Source organism: Lutjanus erythropterus, chromosome 10 (assembly GCF_056507025.1).
Source record: "Lutjanus erythropterus isolate fLutEry1 chromosome 10, fLutEry1.hap2, whole genome shotgun sequence".
NCBI classification, from domain to species: domain Eukaryota; kingdom Metazoa; phylum Chordata; class Actinopteri; order Lutjaniformes; family Lutjanidae; genus Lutjanus; species Lutjanus erythropterus.
Genome location: NC_139326.1, coordinates 31,973,640 through 31,993,388, shown reverse-complemented (window position 1 = coordinate 31,993,388; position 19,749 = coordinate 31,973,640). Strand labels below are relative to the sequence as shown.

Genomic DNA, 19,749 nt, shown 5'->3' with positions numbered 1-19,749 from the left:
CAGCCTTTTTTCTTCAGTGGGAAAAGGGTAAAATTAATATTCATTCCTGGGTCAAATGACTGTGCTTTGGAATAGATACATGACATCTAAGTGGACATGCTAATTTGTACGTCTTTCCCAGTGGAGGCAATGAAAGCTTGTCACCTCTGTTGGTTACTTGTGCGACTCTTTTGCCTTTCCATGCGCTGGTTTGGCTTGACTCGCTTTGACTTGGTGTGTCAGTCCAGCGCATCAGAGCTGTGCATCTCCATCAAGGCTACCTGTCTGAAGGTGTGTATTTAACTGATGACACGCTTGTGTTGAGTCAAAACAGTAACCATTGAAAGAATGAACACATTTTATTTCCTGTAATTATTTTCGTATCAACAGTAACTTAACATGACTCTTATACAGCTGAAAGTTAACATGAAACAGTAATATAAGGCAGATACTTGAAAATACAAAGAGCGGCAGAGGAGACAACCTAAATTTCAAACCACAGAGATTCAGTTAGAAACTGCAAAAGTGCTGAGAGCTTAACTTAAATTTCTTTCTCTGTGGTTAAACAAAGAAAAAATAAAAGAAAGAACAGAAATATGAACTCGTCTATGGGCAATGTGAAAGGAGACAGTGACCTATTAGTAATGTGTTTAGTCATATTTAAAAAACCTGTATGTACAAGCTAATGTTGACGTAACAGTTTCAGTAATGCTTTAGAGGTGTTGGTTGTCTTATTTTGTCGCCTTCCCACAGAGCAAAGCTAGCTGTTTCCTCCTGTTTTCAGTTCTTGTGCTAAGCTAAGCTAATCATCAGCTGGCTGTAGCTTCATATTTAGCATACAGACATGAGAGAGGTATCAATCTGCTCATATATCTCTGCGCAAGAAAGCAAATAAGTGCATCGCCCAGAAAACAAATTTACTTAGTAACACCACAGTACCTAATGCCCTAATGTCTCTGCAAATCACAACGAATTAGAAAAGGAATAACTGGATAAGTAGGCAGGACTTCAGATGGTGTTTTTTTTCCACTATCAGCATGAAATGCACAAGCTCTAATCTCTGCTGATCCTGGCTGGATGATGCCTGCTTGATGGATCACCATCCCGCTCCACTGGCTCACTGGTTACCATCATGGATCACTATCTGGCTGCGCTCTCATTATGGGTACTGTCATGGGCCACTATCTTGTTATTCTGCAAAAACATCAAGGACGAGTCAAAGCCAAAAACACATGAAATTAGCTCCAGTGTGTGTCGTGAGTTTGATGTTCCTTTGATGCAATGCCATGTAGATGAATTCCTGCTCACTGCTGGAAAAAAAAATGGAATTGTGACACATGCGGTTGCAGTATGCACTAATTACAGCTTCAGCTGGTGAGCCATAATTTCATCCTACCTCTCGCTCAAATGTTACACTCTGACTGGCCTCTGGGGGAATAGTTGTTTAAAAGACACTCCTCCACATACACCCAGCCCCCAACACCTCTTTCTCTCTTTCTGCCCTCTAATCAGCCATCAGGGAGTGTGTCTATATGTGTGTGTGTGTGTGTGTGTGTGTGTGTGTGTGTGTGTGTGTGCATGCTGAGGGATTTTGAATGGAGAGCTGTGCACAGAGGAGCAATGACCCACAGTCCTCTGCACCTACTTCGACCTCAGCTGCTGCAATCCCCTGTGGCTTCCCCTCCCTCCACACACACCTTAACCACTGCATGGCTTTATACTTTCACTCGCCACAACCCCCTCCCCTTCCCTCCACCCCCACCCGCGTGCCCTATCCACTGGTAGAGCCACATAATTATTTTCTCGGGGAGACATACTGCTTGCGTGCGCCTCTATCTTTAATTACAATAGAGCAAAAGCTCCAACAGGAGGGACCAGGCGTGCTGCTTTGATGTCTGTTCCTGGTCCTCTGCTTTTTTTTTTCTCTTTTTTTCCCACGGCAAATGGCAGAAAGCTTACATGTCAACCCTGTTCTGGCCACACACCATCATATTCTCTCTGGCAGTGATGGGATGTAAAGCATGGTATCTTTGTCCAGAGCAGATTGCAGCAGAATGCTTGGATCCCGGGCTGGTTTTCGGGCGGTGACGTTAGCTTAACAATGGTCAGCATGTTGTTCTGCTACTGAAAGTAAATTCCAGCCTGGCCATCTGCACGCTTTGATCCCCACTGCCAACTACGACTTTGTTCTTTTGGAGGAAACACTGGCAGCAGTATGTGTGTGAGGAGTGTGTGGGCATCAGCGGCTACATACTGTATGTTGTAAGGAACTCAATGCATGGATAGTTTTTCCAAAACTGTATTCTGGTAAGATTATGGGTTTTTAGGTTGCACTTTATTTTACAGCACACTAATAAGATTAAACAAGCCATACTTTGTATTAAATTAAACAAAAACTAGAAATTATATTCTTTATCAGACAGTAAACAAATACAGCTGTACCCTAATTAATCAGCACACACCCCAAGGTACACTAATAAGATATAACAAACCGTACTTTGTATCAAATTGGATGAAAACTAGACATAACATGTTCTTTATTGGACAGTAATAGCGTTTTATTAGAGCCTTATTAGACTAAGGGTAACAACAGAACTGTTCTTTAATCCAGCCAATCTCAATCACTGGTCCACGACCCACTGGTGGGCCTTAGAGCACCATCTCCTGGGCCCCACAGGCAATGGTACTGGCAAATTAAATTTAAAACAATTTTTTGGTAATTTACAAGACTAGTTAATTTTATATCTAAATGTGTTCAATAATTCATATAAACAAAAATTGTTAATTAAAATACAGAATTTCAATGACCAGTTATGTTTGAATTACATGTTTACTGTGATATTAGCTAACTAATGCTCTCTCGGATGCAGTGACATAAAATGGATCAGTTTTTTAAACAAGAAAGTGGCGACAACCCTACACCAGTAAAAGCTCCAAAGTATGTGGTAAGAAATTCAGTAATACATTAAATTTGGATTCATAGTGGCAGGCAGAAGCTGAAAGCAGTTTGTTGAATGTGTTGAATTCCTGTCACACAGCTCAGTTTGCCTTTTCTCCATTTTTTGTCATTTGTTATCTTTTCTCGGTTATTGGAAAAGAGCTCATCAGAAATTTTTGAACAATCAGTGGTGGGTCTTAAGTTACAAAATGTTGAAAACCCCTGTTGTGAACTAAAGTGAACTGTTTCCCAATGTCAGGCTTTTATTAGATTTTCTAATTTGAACTGCACTGTAAAAGTGAAATCACATATCTGTCACTTGCTATTAAAAAATAAATTGTGAACCAACCAAGCAAGTAAAGAAAATTTAAAAATTATAGACTTGGAGGAATATTTTGTGTACAGATGACTGCACAGACATATTGTAATACTGTAGGGCAGATAATGTGAGCTAATCAAAGAAGGAGGCATTGGCCTTAGCTATTCCATCAACTGACCCTTCCTAAGTCCTGCTCCTTTTCATATTGGAACTCAACTGTCATTGTGCTCCATTGAGCAAGCTCGACACCTTGGGTCAACTTCCTCCTTTCCTTATATTCCATGTTCTGTGATCATCTATGTTGAAAAGAAAATCATAATTTGAAGATAGTTGAAAGATGTTGCCTGGGTACCCATTAAATTGACATATATATATAGTCACATGTTCAGCTGGCTAATGTCACTGGCTAATTAGGTAGCTAATCTATATCAATCGTTAGCTAACTTGTAAGCTACATTTTGCTAACACTTGCTAGATAATTAGCTAGAATTTTGCAAACATTAGCTAGCTTAATATGTGACCCTAGGAAGTAGACCAAGGTGCAAAGTTTGCCCATTTGGTTTGCAGTTTAGCTCTGTTGTAATGTGCCCCTGATTAGCCTCTAATAAATGCTGATGAGGGTCTAATACATCTTCTTAGTGTGCTGTTAGGAGTAAAGTGAAAAACGTACTATTTCTAGTCTTTGTAAAAGATGTAACATGAAGTGTAAAGACTTTTTAAATACTAATAGTAGGTTTTCAGATCAAAGCTACCATTAAGAAGAAATGAAACTGAGTATGCATTCATGCAAAACAGTTACAAATATTCAGCAATTTCCTTGGAATGTATTCCTGTTAGCATATGGAACAGCAATTAGACAAAATGTTTCTAAAGTGAGCCACCACACATTTCCCTCTCGTATGTGTGTGTGCTGCAGTGTTTGTGCAGGCGCTGGTTTGTATGCGCATGCATGTAGGCTTGTTTGTGCGTGCGTGTTTGTGTTGACTGATTAGCGACTAGGTCTGTGATTGCTGCTGTGAGTCTGTGATTAGAGTGTTGGCTGAGATGTTGGCTGCTGGTTCTGTCTGGCCACAAACGGACAAGAAACTGGCCTGAATCAGCAGCTCAAAGTCTGTCACCTCCTAGTGAGCGAGACCGGCGGCTTTCTGTCCCCAATACCCTGATCTCATGCCAGCCAACACTTTGTTGTGTAAATAAAGCAACTATAATGAAAGCTGAAACAATGTCTATTGTCATCTGCAGCTATTATGTGAGTCAATTTGTGAAAATGGGAACCTAATATCCCCTTGGTAACAGTTCAAAACATATTAGACCATGCAGCAATTTAGAGAAACTTTAGAAGTTACTCTTCACAGTATTATTTTCCAGGCTGATGTTGAACCAGTGTCTGTTTATGGCACTAATATCCACACAAAATCGATGTGGTGCGAACATAAATCTTTTTCTAGACAAAAAAGAAGCAAAACTAAAATGTAAATGTTGCACGCTATCACTGGAATTAAGATTCTGGTTCAAACCTGGGTCAGCTGCACATAAATTTACCTTTAAGGAATAGTTCAACAGTAAAATAAGTTAACTTGCTTTTGCCTTTTTCTTTCTGAGAGTTACTGATTGATTCCAGTGGGTATGGCTCATCTGCGCCGCAATTTTGATCCGTCCTGCACACGCCTGCATGACCCACCAGTAGTGTTGTAGCTGCGGAGCATTTTGCCCACGCCATTAGTTGACTTGGTCATATTTTGTCGATTTTTATGCTTCTACCATGAATAATTAGGTTACGTAGTCAGCATCTTTTCTGTTTATCTTCATGATTGTAAGTCTGCAGTCTTTTATTTTGAAAATTGACCAGATTCCCTCTGTTTTTTCTGTGCAGCCTGATGTGGCATCCGTCACAAATAGACTCAACGCGTATTTGAAATGGAGCTGTAGATGTGAACACCAATACAACTCTCATAGGATTGAGTATAGTATGTTTTTTTCAGATACCAGTATTAAAATGACCACCTTTGAAATAGTACTGGTGCTTAAACAGTGCCTGAAACAATAAAAAATGAAGAATTGCAAAATGATGATCAACAACATTACATAATGCCTTTTTTTAATTGCCTTTTTTGAAAATTAACAGTTTAAAGTATGCTTAAATCTATAATTATAGATGCATAAGACACACTTAACAAACACATGATAAATAAAACTTAACCCAATTAGAAGTAACACTTACAGTACTAACAACAGCAAATTTTGATTTGGTATTCTTGGTATTCTACAAACTCCACCCATAAACTTTCTTGTGCAGAAATATAATCATGTTTGCTAACATGAGGAAAGGGCGCTGTCATCATTATCCATGGCCTCCCGAGCACATTTAAGTGTATCTTGTGTGTCGCCAGGTACTTCTCCCCTTCACGTGCAATTGTTTTTAAACATTTGTTGGACATCACGCACCGTAATCTGCATCTTATAGGAACCAGTGCCATATTGACAGTGCATTTCATTATCCAACCCTACACTGTCTGTATGTATATAGGCCAGCAGATTAGCTTAGTGTAGCGTTAAGAAAACACCAAGCCTGGCTCTGTTAAACTCTGAAACACACACCTTTCATTAACCTCTGAAGCTCCCTAATTAACACAGCACATCTCCTTTTATCAGGTTGCCAGGCAATAAACAGGAAGTCACTAAAGCAGAACCATGCACACCATAAAACCACAACATGTCATTTGACCATGTCAGTTTATGTACAGATTAAACAAGCAAGGTATAAAGTGTTATTTAGTGAGCTGTAGAGACGCTGGTGCCTGCCACTCTAACATAGGACAGAGTTAGGCTAGCTGTTTCCAGTCTTCATGCCAAGCTACTGGCATTAGCTAGTATCAGTCTTCTCAACTAACTTTTCATTTCATTTTCCATGCATCCTGCAAACTAATTTAGTCGTTACTATATTAAATCATATTAAATATTTGGTGTGTTAGTTCAGCCTTCCTGCCCTCTAGCACTCCTCAACGCCTCCTCAACCAAAAAATGCTTTCATAAATTAAGTATAGCTAATATTATTCAATCTATCTTGGACTCAAGCACATGGAGAGAGTGGTAAGCAAGTTTTTTTGTCATGCAGTTTTATTTTGCAGGAAAATCATCAAATGTAAGAAGTGGGTCATATTACCCCATTCTCCCCTACTTGTTTTGCATTTACATTTTTTTTCTTTGAAATTGTATAAAGGGCTTTAAACTAATTTCAAAATTTCCGGAGGATTAAGGGTTTTTTGTCTCCACGGCAGCAGTATGGTATGGGAATACCTTTAGATGCAACAAAACAGAATAGAGAACTGAGCAGAGGATTTGTTTGTAATTACGGCTGATTCCGCTTTAAAGGGTTTAGCGTTGACAGTATAGAAATCCTAACAACAGTTCCATCAGTGCTTTTGAATGCGCCAATTGAATTAGCCGACACATAGGGCTTCATGTATTTGTGTGTGTGTGTGTGTATGTGCCTCTGTCTGAGCTCGAATGTATGCCTCTGGGTTTTTTTAATAACATTTCTGTATTCTTTTGTAAATCCATCAATAGCTGTTTTTCTCGGTATGAAATACCCCCACCCATTGTCTCACCCAGAAATTGAAAACACAAACTGGAGGAATGCTCACAAGCCATGGAATATCAATCAGTCTGCAAACAAGTCGGAGGTGTCAGCAGAGTAATGGCTTTTGTTTGAGAAAGAGTCCATAGCTGGTGCACACAGGGATTTAAAACAATAATCTTTCCGGCATAATGACTGGGTAATATGGATAGTCCATTTATCTTTGATTAGATTTTTTGATGCAGGGATTCGTTCCCTCAGCTCCCTGTTTCATTATTCTTTCTAATTACCTGCACCGATTCGCCCATCAAGCATCGGTACACTGGCAAGATGTAATTGCTTCTGCCATAAATCAAGAAACATTTGGGGGCGTCTCGAGAGCTTCTTCTCCATTAATACAAACACATTGAGACTGGGCTTATGTTCACATTGATAAATCCAATCATTCATTTTGACATTTTGATATTTGATGTTCTCAGTCTCCTGCTCAATGTCGCAGTCGTTCCTTACACTCTTAATTCTTGTTGCTCTTTTGTCAGACAACATGTGTACAGAAGCTCTGCCTGCCCCTGTCTTTGTCTCATTAACATCAAGATTTGCCGCGTCCCCACTTGAGAAAAAAGCACTTTGCATTTGTGATTGGGACGCCGCTGAGTGATGCATTACGGCCACAGCCACAGTTGTCTGTCAAGGTCAAGGAGCACTTTGCGTCTTAATGAGGCCTCGGCTCTGATAAACATTCAGCTGCCAGCCCTTGCCGTTGCTTCGTCTGTGTTGTAGAAAACCCAAAAACATGTAAAAAATTTGCCTGGAGCCGAACAGCACATATTCCAGTCCGCAGGGTTATTATTCTAATTTAGTTAAGGCATTAGGCAAATCAACAGCTCCCGCAGCAGCAGCGCAGTGGGGAGAAGTGGCTGGAGGTGGAATGTGAATGAGCTAAGTTAAGGCAGACAGAACTGGGGCTTAGCTGTTAGCCTGGGGGTCAAAGTGATAATGTATGAACTTAGCTGTGGCAGTGGAGCAGACAGCACTACATTAGTGACCAACGAGGGTCTTAGAGTGGGTGCTTTATTCTGGAAGCGACGCAGCGAGTCTGCATGTCAGCTGATGAGGGACAAGCACGGCTTATTTGCTCGGCTACATCAGAGCTGCTGTTCCTGCTGCATCAGATTTGTCAGTTCTCTTTTCAGAATGGCCACACTGACCTTGGCGTAGCTTGTGGTGAATTAGATCGTTTGTGTTTATGCCAAAACGTTATGCATATAAGGCACTGTGAATACAAATGGAGGACATGTTTTTTTCTCTGAGGAAAAAAACAACCTTGCATATTTTTGATGAAAGTGCCATGTCCAAAAGTTAGACAAGCTTTAATAATTTACTTTTTAAACATTGCAAATTTATGCTTGTGCTCAGTTTCTCACTAATGCTAACTAGCAATTCTTAGTTTGTATTACACTGAATAAAAACTACTCTACCTTTAAAGAAACTACAAGGTCTTTCTTTTATTAGATTCTGTCAACATGCCCCGGAGCACATTTTTTATTCTATTCTATTGGAATGGGAAGGAGACAGTTTGCATGTGCTTAGTTGAAACCTGGATGAATTGTTAAATAAACACTCCGCTATCAAAGACAAAAAATAAAAAAGCTGATGAGAAGTTATTTTGATCTCTCCCTCTGCTGTTAAATTTAGTCCTGCAATGCAGTGGCTGTGTGTGATCTGTTGACTTCTGGCTGTCCTTGCTTAATAGCATCTTGTCTGAACACATTCACTTTGCCCGGCCATGTTGGCCTCTTGTGCACCAAACAGCGAGGAGCAGCTTCAGCTGACAAGAATGCCCAGTGTACTAAAATCACTGGAGTGGAGCAAACTAAGTGCTCCTCAAAAAAGCACTAACTACTTTGAGTTTTACAGTAGGTAATATCCTCTCTTGGGGCTGAGACTTTTCTAGGATCTTACTGAATGCCCATGTATTCTGCATGTTATTCACTTTTTAAAGCTGCACTAAGCAATATTTTTATATTAAAGGAAATTGAATTGCTTAGTGTTATGTGAAAGGTGTTTTAATACTAAACCCCGAGCCTTTTAGCATCTTTAAGCTCATTGTTTTAGTTTTACAGCCCACCCTGTTAGGATACCTGCCTAGTACAAAACAGTACAGAAACAAAGCTAGTGACCAGCTGGTGAACATACTGAAGAGCCAGCTATTTTTCTCAAGTGTAAGTAGAGACCAAAACTGAGCTTCAAGAAGAATAAATATTGGACCCACGCTCATTAGGTCCCACTAAACAGGACTCCAAATTAATGCTTATGTTGCTCCATATCTGCTGGACTGACAACAAGAAACATTTTAAATGTTTACCAGTACTGGAAATTACTAAAAGTTCAGCAACCCAAACAGATGAATCTTTAATTCCTCTTATTTTAGATTAGTGCAGAAAATAAGCTCTGTGGCAAACAAAAGTTTATGACACCTGGTTCAGTGAGAAAATCTTCACAAACAAATACTAACTTTATGATTCTTGAAGACCTTATTTCAGGCATCTAAAAAAAAACATACAAAAACCCCTTTGACTTTCAGACGAGGAAACCTGAGGTGCAAATATGCTAACTCATCTCCAGGTTTTAGGACTCATTCCTGGACTGCTTTATTTGGCGCAACATCATGGGACGTGATGACACAAAAACAAGGATGAACTTTGAACAACCCACATTAGCGTTCTAGCTAATGTTTCCCTTTTGTCTGCTAGCATGGATCAATGCCTTGTTGTACACCCCAGCTTGCTGTACGAGCTAACAAACATCTGCTCTGGAAAAGCAGCAATTTTCCAGGCTAGATAGCGAATAAGATAGCAGCTAGCACTTTAAGCATTTAAAAAACTTCCCGGCAAATGCTAAGATGGGTTTGTTTACAACTTACATGTCCTCCTCCTTCTACATTTAAACTGCTAAAAAGACCAACTTGTGTACCTTTTGTTTAGTGCTCTAAACCAATATGCAAGCACAGGACATAACGCTGGCATAAATATCCCACAATGCAAGACAGCTCTGGCATGATGTAAATAATGCTGTCATGTAAATGCAAGTTTCACTTTGCTTGGTGTAATATATTTGTTAATGAATTCATCATTGGCATGGTTTATCACATTTACGTTTCTCCAACTGGCCAGGAGGCTCTCAGGAAGAGACGTGATAAACGCTGAGCAGTTCATATGAAAAGATGCACACTACTGCCTGCATTGAAGGAAAATACACATTTTAGGTATGCAGCGTTTGTTTCCTCCCCTGTTATTGTCACTTTGACACGATTTGATGACAAAAAAGGAGGGTTTTATTTCATTTGGACTTTCATATATTAATATAATGAACATGGTAACTGTAAAGGCATCTACTAAGATTACAAACCCACTGATATTTGTGATTAATAGGTAGCAGAGTGAGTCATACACGCATTTTTTTTGTGAGGTCAAATCATTGCAGGGTAGTTCCTGTGTTCGGCACGACTTTATGTTTCCTGTGAACACAGCTCTGGTGAATACACGGCTGTAGATATTCCTGGTGTCTTGCAGCAGCAGTAGATGCACACTGTTCTATCAAGCCTGCGTCCTCCCACTGAATATGTTCAAGTGGCTTATGCTGAAACACTGAGTGGGATGACTAAGGTGTAGCTGGCAGTGACCCAGGTTAATATGGTTAAAACACTTGAGTGCCAGTGTCTGCAGTCACAGAGGCACGCAGGGTGCTGAATGCAGAAAACGGAACAGGAGTCTTCAGAGAGTCCTGTGGAGGAGCGTAGGGGGCAGTGATACTGGAGCTGCTGTATAAGCAGCTGTGCTGAGGCCTGCATGGTGGCTGAGGTGGCTGTAACAGTGATTTCCCCACAGTCTGCCGGTTTCTGCAGATGATGAATTAAATCAGCACCTTTTTGTAATGGGACTCGCATGCAGCAGGAATCCTAATTAAACAGTGCATACAAAGCCAATTATTTTAAATGTAAATGTCATACAGAGCTGAGAAACACAAGCTGCGGGGATGGAGAGGAAACACAGGCGACAATCATTACAACAAAGAGTTTAAGATAAGACGATGTATCATCGCAACGCAGTGTGGTGTTTTGTATGATTCAACATGGTCTTTGTTTTACATTAGAATGTCATAATGCTGTGAAGATGTCATGTATTAATGCAACAAGTTTGTACATTGTTATGAAGTGAAAATATCTTGTTATAATGTGATAAGTTTATATGTCATAATGACATTCAAAATAGCTTGTTATAGCGTGAAAAACATCTCATTATATTAAAAATTTTCATGGTAAAACATGATACTGACCTGAATTTAATTTTATGGAGTGGCAGCAATACGCTGTGTATTTTAATACCCTTAAAACCTGCACTGAACCACACTTTGGACCACAGGGGCTACTATGTACAATATACTGGTACAGACCCTCAGACCTCTCAGTCCTCTTGAGTTAAGTTTGTGTCTTGATAGGAATGATAAGGTCATGCTCACCACCACAGTGCACCGCTTCTCCTCTGACTCTCAAAGTGATTTCTGAGAGGATTAAAAATAAAAGCTCTCGAATCTGCTCTCAGAAACCAGAATTGATTTCATCTCGAAGACGTGCGCCATCACAGCATTTAAAGAGGTATGAGAATACTTGCAAGACCACGTTTGTACCTCGTCCCCTGACAAAGAGGTGCAGAGCTGTGCAGTCTATAAAGGTTTTTACAGTTACGGGTGCCATCTGATTATTGTGGCGCAGCAAACAAACTGAAGAGTATAAATCTGAGGTCCTCTGGTGGGTATGAAGTGGGATCAAAGTGCTTTGGGAAGCCTGTGCCATGTCTGGGTTTGCTTAATCAAGTAAAAGTACACAGTGAGTCTGAATCCCTCTGTACGTGATTTATTTGAGCTATAATTCATTTGGAATTGGAGATGAGGAGCTCGCAATGGCAGGAGGGAGGTTACAGTGAATTGAGCTGTGAGGAGCGAGAGATTTGAACTGGCTGCTGAAGGTTAGAATCATTACGGCATGGCTGTAGTCTGTACTGATGGTTCTCAACTGGGGGTTGGGATCCCAAGGACGGTTGTGGGATAATTTCCAGGGTGTCACCAGATCATTGTGGAGAATGAAATAAAATATTGTGGCAAGCAGCACAGAAAAATATGCAAAATATAGCTGCTCCCAAGAAACAACCACGTCACTGATTAGTTAAATGCACAATATGTAAATTCTGCTGCTAGAGCCCTCTCTCACATTAAAACAAAATCAAAAGACGTAGTTTAATGATGTCGTGAGGTGGTGTGGGATCATGAGAGGTGTTATCTTCATTATTAAACAACCATCAAAACTGATCTGAGGTGACTCAGGCAGAAATCCTGTTCATGTTCATGGATGAAGTAATATTAAAGTTTCACATTACAATTAGTTTCTGCAACTAGCTAGCAACAGCTAACAAGAAATGCAACATTACATTAAATAAATTATGGATTTTCCTGCATTTGAACATTGTTGGAAACATTTGGGATAATGTCAATACACAACTCAACAAAATATATGTATATATAAACATGTCTAGCCCTTTTATGTATTTTAATGCAGAAATGTTACACACAGCTTTAAACTATAAACCATCAGTAGTAGCACTTGCATTTTGTTAAATAAAATAGCAAACTTAACAAACTACTCAGTTCAGCACTAAGCATGATCGGTAATGAGGGCAAGAGTTAGTTAAACTGGGGAATGTTTTTTTTTTTTTTTGTTTTTTACAATATATGGCTTGTATCAGTGATATAATTTTAATGAGTTTGTGAGAGTCAAAGTGTGTTTGAAACTGAGTTCTGATTAGACAAACAACACACACAAGACTCTTTTTCATTTGGTGCCTTTGTGCCACAGTGTTGTGCTTAATCAAGCAGCTGTAGCCAATTTTGCAAGCTGATGTTTTCTCAGAAAAAGTAAGCCAGTTCAAGATCATAGACAGTAGAATTAGTGGACAAAACCACCCTGATGTCAGCCATTGATTTCCGGTTTACCATACTGAAGCCTCAAGTTTGGCATTATGGGGGTTGCCATCTTGTTTTTTTGTTTACAAGCAGAGCATGTGCAGCACCGATGAGAGAGTGGAGCTGGTGGGTGATGTATTTCGACTTGGGCGGTGTTTGGTTTTGGCTCATCCGTTGAACAGGAAATAATAGCACCGGTCTTGTCACGATCTATCCCATATTACAAATCAACAGTACACTAAAATATGATACTGAAAACATTTTAAGCGAGAAGTGGTAAAAGAATCTTGATTGATCCATATTTGATAGTTTCGTGAGCCCTTTGTGTTGCACTGAACATTTACAAAATGAACATCATGCTGTATTGAAGAAGACTTGAAACTAAAGGTCCTCATTAGGAAACTGTTTACTGAGCTCATAAATCAAGTGAGAAGTGGGGTCATTTTCTCATAAGACTCCATATCAGCAGGCCTTTTTTTGCAGCCAGTGGAGTCGCCCTCTGCTGGCCATTAGAAAGAAAGCATGTTTTACAGCACTTGTGCACTGACTTTACCTTTCAGACCTTGAAGCCCCGTTGAATTTGAGACTTGGAAAACCGTGTCCTAAGATGAGTCACCAAAAAGTCTGCCATCAAGTGTGAAACTCACAGCACTGGGGTTTCCAACAGATTTTTTTTTTTGTCCCAGAACCTCTGGTCTATACTACACATGTCCTTATAGATAAAATTATTTATAGCTGTGGGGTTTCTGTGCTGCACTTTACAGAGATCAGTCAACAGCGTGGGCTGTGATGTCAGGTGGATGTGTTGTTGATAGAAGTTGATCCTCTGTTCTGAAGCTAGTTCAAATAGAAATATAAATGAATGCTACATCTTCCCCCAGCGGCTTTGATTAAAAATAGGTTATTTATTCGGTGCAGGATATGTTTGTTAGCTCTAATATGATGGGCTTGAAACTCCATCCGAGCATGTGATTCGTGAAAAGGATGATTACAGTCCTGAGGTTGACCATGCATGTATGCGGGGCCAGTTGCATAACATGCAAATTAAAACCTATATGGTTGTGAAGCACTAAAGCTTAAAGCTGCCGCTGGCGGTGGCATCAGAGGTGAGATGGAAACTGTTAACCTTCGCATCACGGATCAGATAGCAAAAATCTGTTAACGCGTCTTCACAGTTCACTAACTGATACGGCTGCTCCGCCGAGTGGAAGTATTTGCTGCTTTTTTTTTTTCAGTCTTGCTGTTTATTTTATCCTGCGAGACCAACACAGCTCGTGAATATTCATGATAGTGCCTCCAAACGTCAGGACGCAGCGGCGGCTCTTCCTCCCTGACAGAGAGGAGGAGGAGGAGGAGGAGGAGGAGGAGGAGAGACAGCATGCCAGAGTCCGGCTGCATCTCTGCCACCGCGTCTGAGGGCAAATCTGCTCTCAACTCATCCTGCTCTGCGCCGCCGACACGGGGGACAACAATGGACTGACGGGAGACAAACACGGAGCCAGAGACACGGAGGGAGACAGATTGAGAGAGTAAGGGGGGGAGGAGAGAGAAACGCCGCCTTGTTTTTGAAGCATGCACATATTTTCTGGACATAAGCTGCTCGGGTTCATATTTGCAGAGCGGGACGGATCGAGTGGCCACAACGCCTTTGACAGGGGAGATGTCACCGCGAAGGATGCTTCGGTTATTGCAGCGCGTCTCCTGTAAGATGGACGAGACATATTGGGGCTAAGGACTTATCACGTTGCGGAGGAGAGATGTTTTGCAACTGCCGTAGGCTCTCCGGGAGGGTGACTGTCTTCCCTGGCGTCATTTCTCGCCTGTAATATGTAGCTCCGGAGCGTGTGCAGCTGTTTTCGGCGTCCGAAGCCCACGTCAAAGCTCTCCATCGCCGGCTGGAGCCGAGCACCGCGGCCGCCAGCAACCTGCCCCCCCCCCCTCCTCCCTCCTGCTACCGCTGCCTTGAAGCTCCATGTGACGGCTGCGGAGCGAAGAAGTGAGCGCTGTCCGTGGTGCTGAACGGATCCAGTCAGCGAGCTCCTCCGGGGGGCTTTTTTTTTTTTTTCTTCACGAGTTGACCCTTAAAAAAAAAAAAAAAAAAATCACCCCCCGCTGGAACAACACACAGTAAGGTGGCAGAGCAAAGAGCAGGCCACCACACACTGGGACAGCTGCTGGGCTTGACTGAGTCAGCCAGACCGATATTCTTCTTTCATGGCTGTGGCACGCAAAATCAAAACTTTGCTGACCGTCAACATCTTGGTGTTCGTGGGGATTATCCTGTTCTCGGTCTACTGCAGGATCCAGGACCGCTCCGAGGAGCTCATCCAGATAGGGCGGATTTCTGACCAGAGGCTGCGAGCCAGGAATGGCAAAGTTTCCAACTTGGTGGACAGGCAGTCTATTCTCCAGAGGCTGGAGAGACTCGAGGATGTGGTCTACAACCAACTGAATGGTAGGACACGGCTGGATTATTTTAATAATCTGCAACACAATCTTAACAATAAAGAGGTCATCATGATAATGAAGTGAATAAAGATCACAGCCAAAAAAACACCTTATTAATTGTGCCCATACCCGCTAAAAAGACATGTAGAGCACTTTTTTGGGGGGGATTAATTGGCCAAATTGTCCCCCAAAACCTAAAAGAAGAGCGTGCATCCTTTTGAAGCATGACTCATGTATATTTCCAGTCTGTCGTCTCATTTCTTTGCAGAAACTGTGAAAAATCAGCCTCATTTTGCGCATGAAACAAGGTTAAGGTCCGCTGCCTTTAAAACACCAACCCCATCTGTTAAGGAGCTAATGAAGCAGACTGATGTATTACAGTGCAATACTTGCTATATGTGCTTACACCGATTGTGTTGATAGACTTTACTGGGCTGTTACTTTAACAGCCTATCAGACCATGCCGCCCCCCACCCCATAATTGACTTGTTGTAAACTTCACATAAACTTATGCTCTCAGTATTGATGTGTGTAGATCTGTGCGGCATCCCACTCAGAGGAAGTCTGTCTCTCAGCAGCGGCGGCAGCAGCTCATTTCACTGAAACATATCAGATTTAACAAGCTGTCGGAGTTTTGAAGGAGAGTCTCATGTAATGGCTCTATATAACAGAATGACAGACTTGTGTTTCATTGCACGGCCATTAGTCTGCGAGGGGCGGATTTTGGTGTCCCCAGCAGAGCAGCAGTCCTTAAAATCAGGTTACATATGACTCTGTCCTCCTGTGGGAAATCAAACAAAATCACAGCTGATGTTAAAAAAAAAAAAAAAAAAAATCTGGTGTTTATTTGGCATCATTCACACAGGCTGACCTGGATACAGTGTATGAAATATTCCAGGTTTATAACTTAGGTAAAGCGAACAGACTTTTCATGTCCTCAAAATACATTTCAGCATCACATACTCCCATCTGTTGAATTATATACATTCAATTATATTAAAGCTACTACAAGGATTTTTAACTGGTGTTGAAACAGTCTCAGTTTATTACTGATGCCTCTACATGATCTACAAAAGTTAATAAGCTCATCAGCGAGAATATCGGCTATTTCTATATTATTGTTGTTAATGACTGCCACCAGGTCGCCATGAAATTAAATGAAACCCACCTGTGTCTACATTTTCCCAGAGAGATTTACAATGAGTTGCATGTTTGCTAGTTGCAAAGAAGCGAAGATAATTTTATTTCTGTTATTATATTCTGTGTTTTTTATAGTGGAAACACTTCTGCTTTTGTCCACAGGGGGCTCCAAACCTAACACAATAATAAAGTTCCTTGTAGTAGCTTTAAGTTAGTGATGAGCTTTAAGTGGTTGCTTGGCTAGAAAATACAGTTGTTTTCTGAATTAACTGACTACATTTGGTGGACTAAATGTCAAAATTATGAAAAATCTCAGTTTCCCAGAGAGACAGAGAGAAATTATAATTGCTTAAATTTATTTTGTTGTGTTTTAATTGTTTCAGCTCCAATGGCAATGCATTTACACAGAACTGCTAAATCTCTGTCTACTAATGTAGGTTTAAAGAAGAGCCAGACTGATATGTTGTTGACATGATACTGGCTTATCAAATCTGTATTTTAATATTATCAGGTATCTTGACTCCTTTGTGACAGTAAACTGAATATCTCAGGGCAGTGAACAAAACAAGACATATATCTACATTAGAATTTTTATTTTAAACTCCCTAATAACGTCATCGTCCAAAAAATCCTGTAGCAGTCGGGCTCTAGTTTGAAGACTCAAAGCTAAAAAATAATAAACAATTTATGTAAAAGAGGATGATAATCCATGTCTGATTGAAAAAAAAAGTTTCTGGATAGGTTCCCGCTGACTCAGGCGCGGGTCATTGCTGTAATGAAATAAACACATTTCTTGAATTGAATGTATTTTTTTGGGCTGTCTGGTTCCCACTTGCAGGATATTGAGGCTAAGTGGGATCACAACTACAATTTTCTCACACTATTGTGTCTGCTGTGGTGGCGTACTTGAAGACAGTGTCAGAGGTGTGAGAATGCCCCAGAAATGCTGTACCACCTTAAAGCACAAACATATCCTAATGCATCTTGGTACTTGCTGAATTGCAATGACTCTGTGATTGCTAAATTTGCTACATAATATGTTATATTCCAACCTTTTGAAAACGTCTCTAAATATATATTGCTTGAATGTTACTGCTAAGCAAGGTGTTGCTGATTGATTTCTAATCTATCAGTAAAGTCCATTTCTATTAACTAGCTTGCTGTTCTCTCCTGGGAAATTGTGACTTTATCATGTGTGTAAATCACAGCCTGCTATAGCTGAGGCTGCAGGGGGACTGTGAGGGATGGGGACTTTACAGGGGGAGGCACGTTCTCCTTGTGTTGTTGTGTTTCATGCTGGTCACCACTAGAGGTCACAGATATCTTAATGCCCCCTTTAACTACAGTTCGGCCCCCTGAAAGCTGTTTATATCCTGAATTTCAAGAGCATACGGAAGAGAAACAGGGATACAGCATGTCATTCTACCTGACTAGGATCGTAGAAACATCCTGAAAAAGTGCCTTGACAGCTCATTTGACTCTTTTCTCAACAGTCACCAGTTATAGACGTTTCACAGCTTCATGGCCCAGAAACATCGCGGCTGCGGACTCTTTCTGCATGATCTTGTTATTATGCCCGAGCTTCAGCAGCTATTTGAGGGTCACTCTGTCACTTTGAGTAATGCTTGGCATCTGGCACCCAGCCAGCAGGCATTGCCTCTCAAAAAGTACAATGCATCCTCTCAGTCACTTAGCTTTATATAGAGACAATGCAACTAGTCAACCCCACAGTATCATTGCAGTGGGACAGAAAGACTCTGTTTCTGCAAAATCTTTGAAGTCGAGATGAAGTGAAAAATGCGCCTTTTAACCCTGTTACATCAAATCCCTAGTAATATTGTGCGCCTGTTAACAATAGGCCTATATGTTAAAAAAAAACTATTTCTTTGTTTTTTGGTATCAATCATGTTTTTCTCCTCTAAAACAAAATATGACACATGCTTATGTGAGCTATAACAACCAGTTTCAAACAGTAATATCACGACATTGACCCATCAATCAGTCTTAAACTTTTAGTGGTGCACAACTATGAGCGCTAACATTCATTAGTTAGATAGCTATCAACACCATGGTATGCCAGTGTGTCTTCAGGTGTTCATCACCTCAAATCTACAACAGATTATATAAATAGGTAGCTACATGGAGCATGCAGTGAGCTGCCTCACTAAATATATTATTGTTATTGCACAACTTTATAACTTGTAAAAGTAGCTTACCGCTAACTGTAGTACCTGTGCAACAAGGTTAGCTGACTTAGGCTTGGGTTTGCTCCTAACATACCGGGGCAAGAAAACCACCTTGGTACAGTGTTCCCTATCATCAAACCTCCGTCAATCTTGAAAGCAGCGTTCAGCCTCAGTCTCATTCCCAGTCCAGCAAGAGTCAGCCTGCGTAATGGACCACTGTAGATGCTAAAATGCACAGTCCCTCCCTAGCCACCTGTTTTTTTCAGGAAACATGTAAATATACAGAAGTAAATGCTCTCTGTTTCATGTTGACTTTAAAGACTGAAGGTCTCTTGCCAATTTTGAGTGGGCGGATTTTAAAACATGAATTTGAGCCTTTTATTTGGTAAAGTGCAATTAGTTTTTTTCTCTGAGTGTTGGCCACAGGTCATCCACCTCCTCTTAGGCTGGGTATACACAGTCAAAAGAGTCGCCTTTCGTGTCAATTGGTTTATGGTGTCATATTAGCTTCGTAGATGATTCTCAAAAAACTGACTCTTGTGGCACAGCTGGTCCAAGCAGCTTGGAAACAAGTCTTTCACAAGTGGAGAGAGTCACAGTCGATTATGTGCTGAAGAGAGGAACAAGCAATGAACTAAGTGCAAAGCTGGCACAGTTGCCTGCTTTCTAGTTAACATCGGAAATACAAGAGAATAAAAGTACCGTCAACCTAGATGTGAGCCTAAAAAGAATTAAATAAATCAGACAAATTCGGTAATAATTACATTCAGTGTCAGCCTGTTACACTGAATTCCAAATTGAGCTTCACATAGCAAATTGCTGAATTCATTAATTCAACAAACCTAGTTGTTCAGCGTGAGCATGACAAATTCTAATTTACAATCCGCAAAACAAACTCTACAGGCACATCCTGTACCTCTTTCTACACAGTCTGAGACAGAAAAAGGAATCAATTGCAGATTCGTAATTTTTCTTTGACAGCTGCAATGTGTACCGAGGAGTGCTCACAGGCTGGAAACGTTCGCTGGCTGTCACAATCCCTCTATGATTTGTCTTGAGCTCTTTAATGGCATACTTAATCATATCCTCATATCCCAGGTCACTGCCCCTTTTTCTAAATCGTGCACAGACCACAAATTGTATTCTA

At 40.8% G+C, this 19,749-nt stretch overlaps 1 protein-coding gene across 1 annotated transcript in view; it reads left to right on the top strand.

Moving 5' to 3' along the window:
• Positions 1 to 14,005: 14,005 nt before the first annotated feature.
• The window catches only part of galnt9 (polypeptide N-acetylgalactosaminyltransferase 9), a 138,901-nt gene continuing 133,157 nt past the window's right edge, over positions 14,006 to 19,749 (top strand). The window contains exon 1 of the mRNA XM_084729054.1: positions 14,006 to 15,283. Within this exon, the coding sequence (XP_084585180.1) occupies positions 15,043 to 15,283 (241 nt within the window). The 5' untranslated portion in view covers positions 14,006 to 15,042. The remainder of the gene's footprint in view (positions 15,284 to 19,749) is intronic.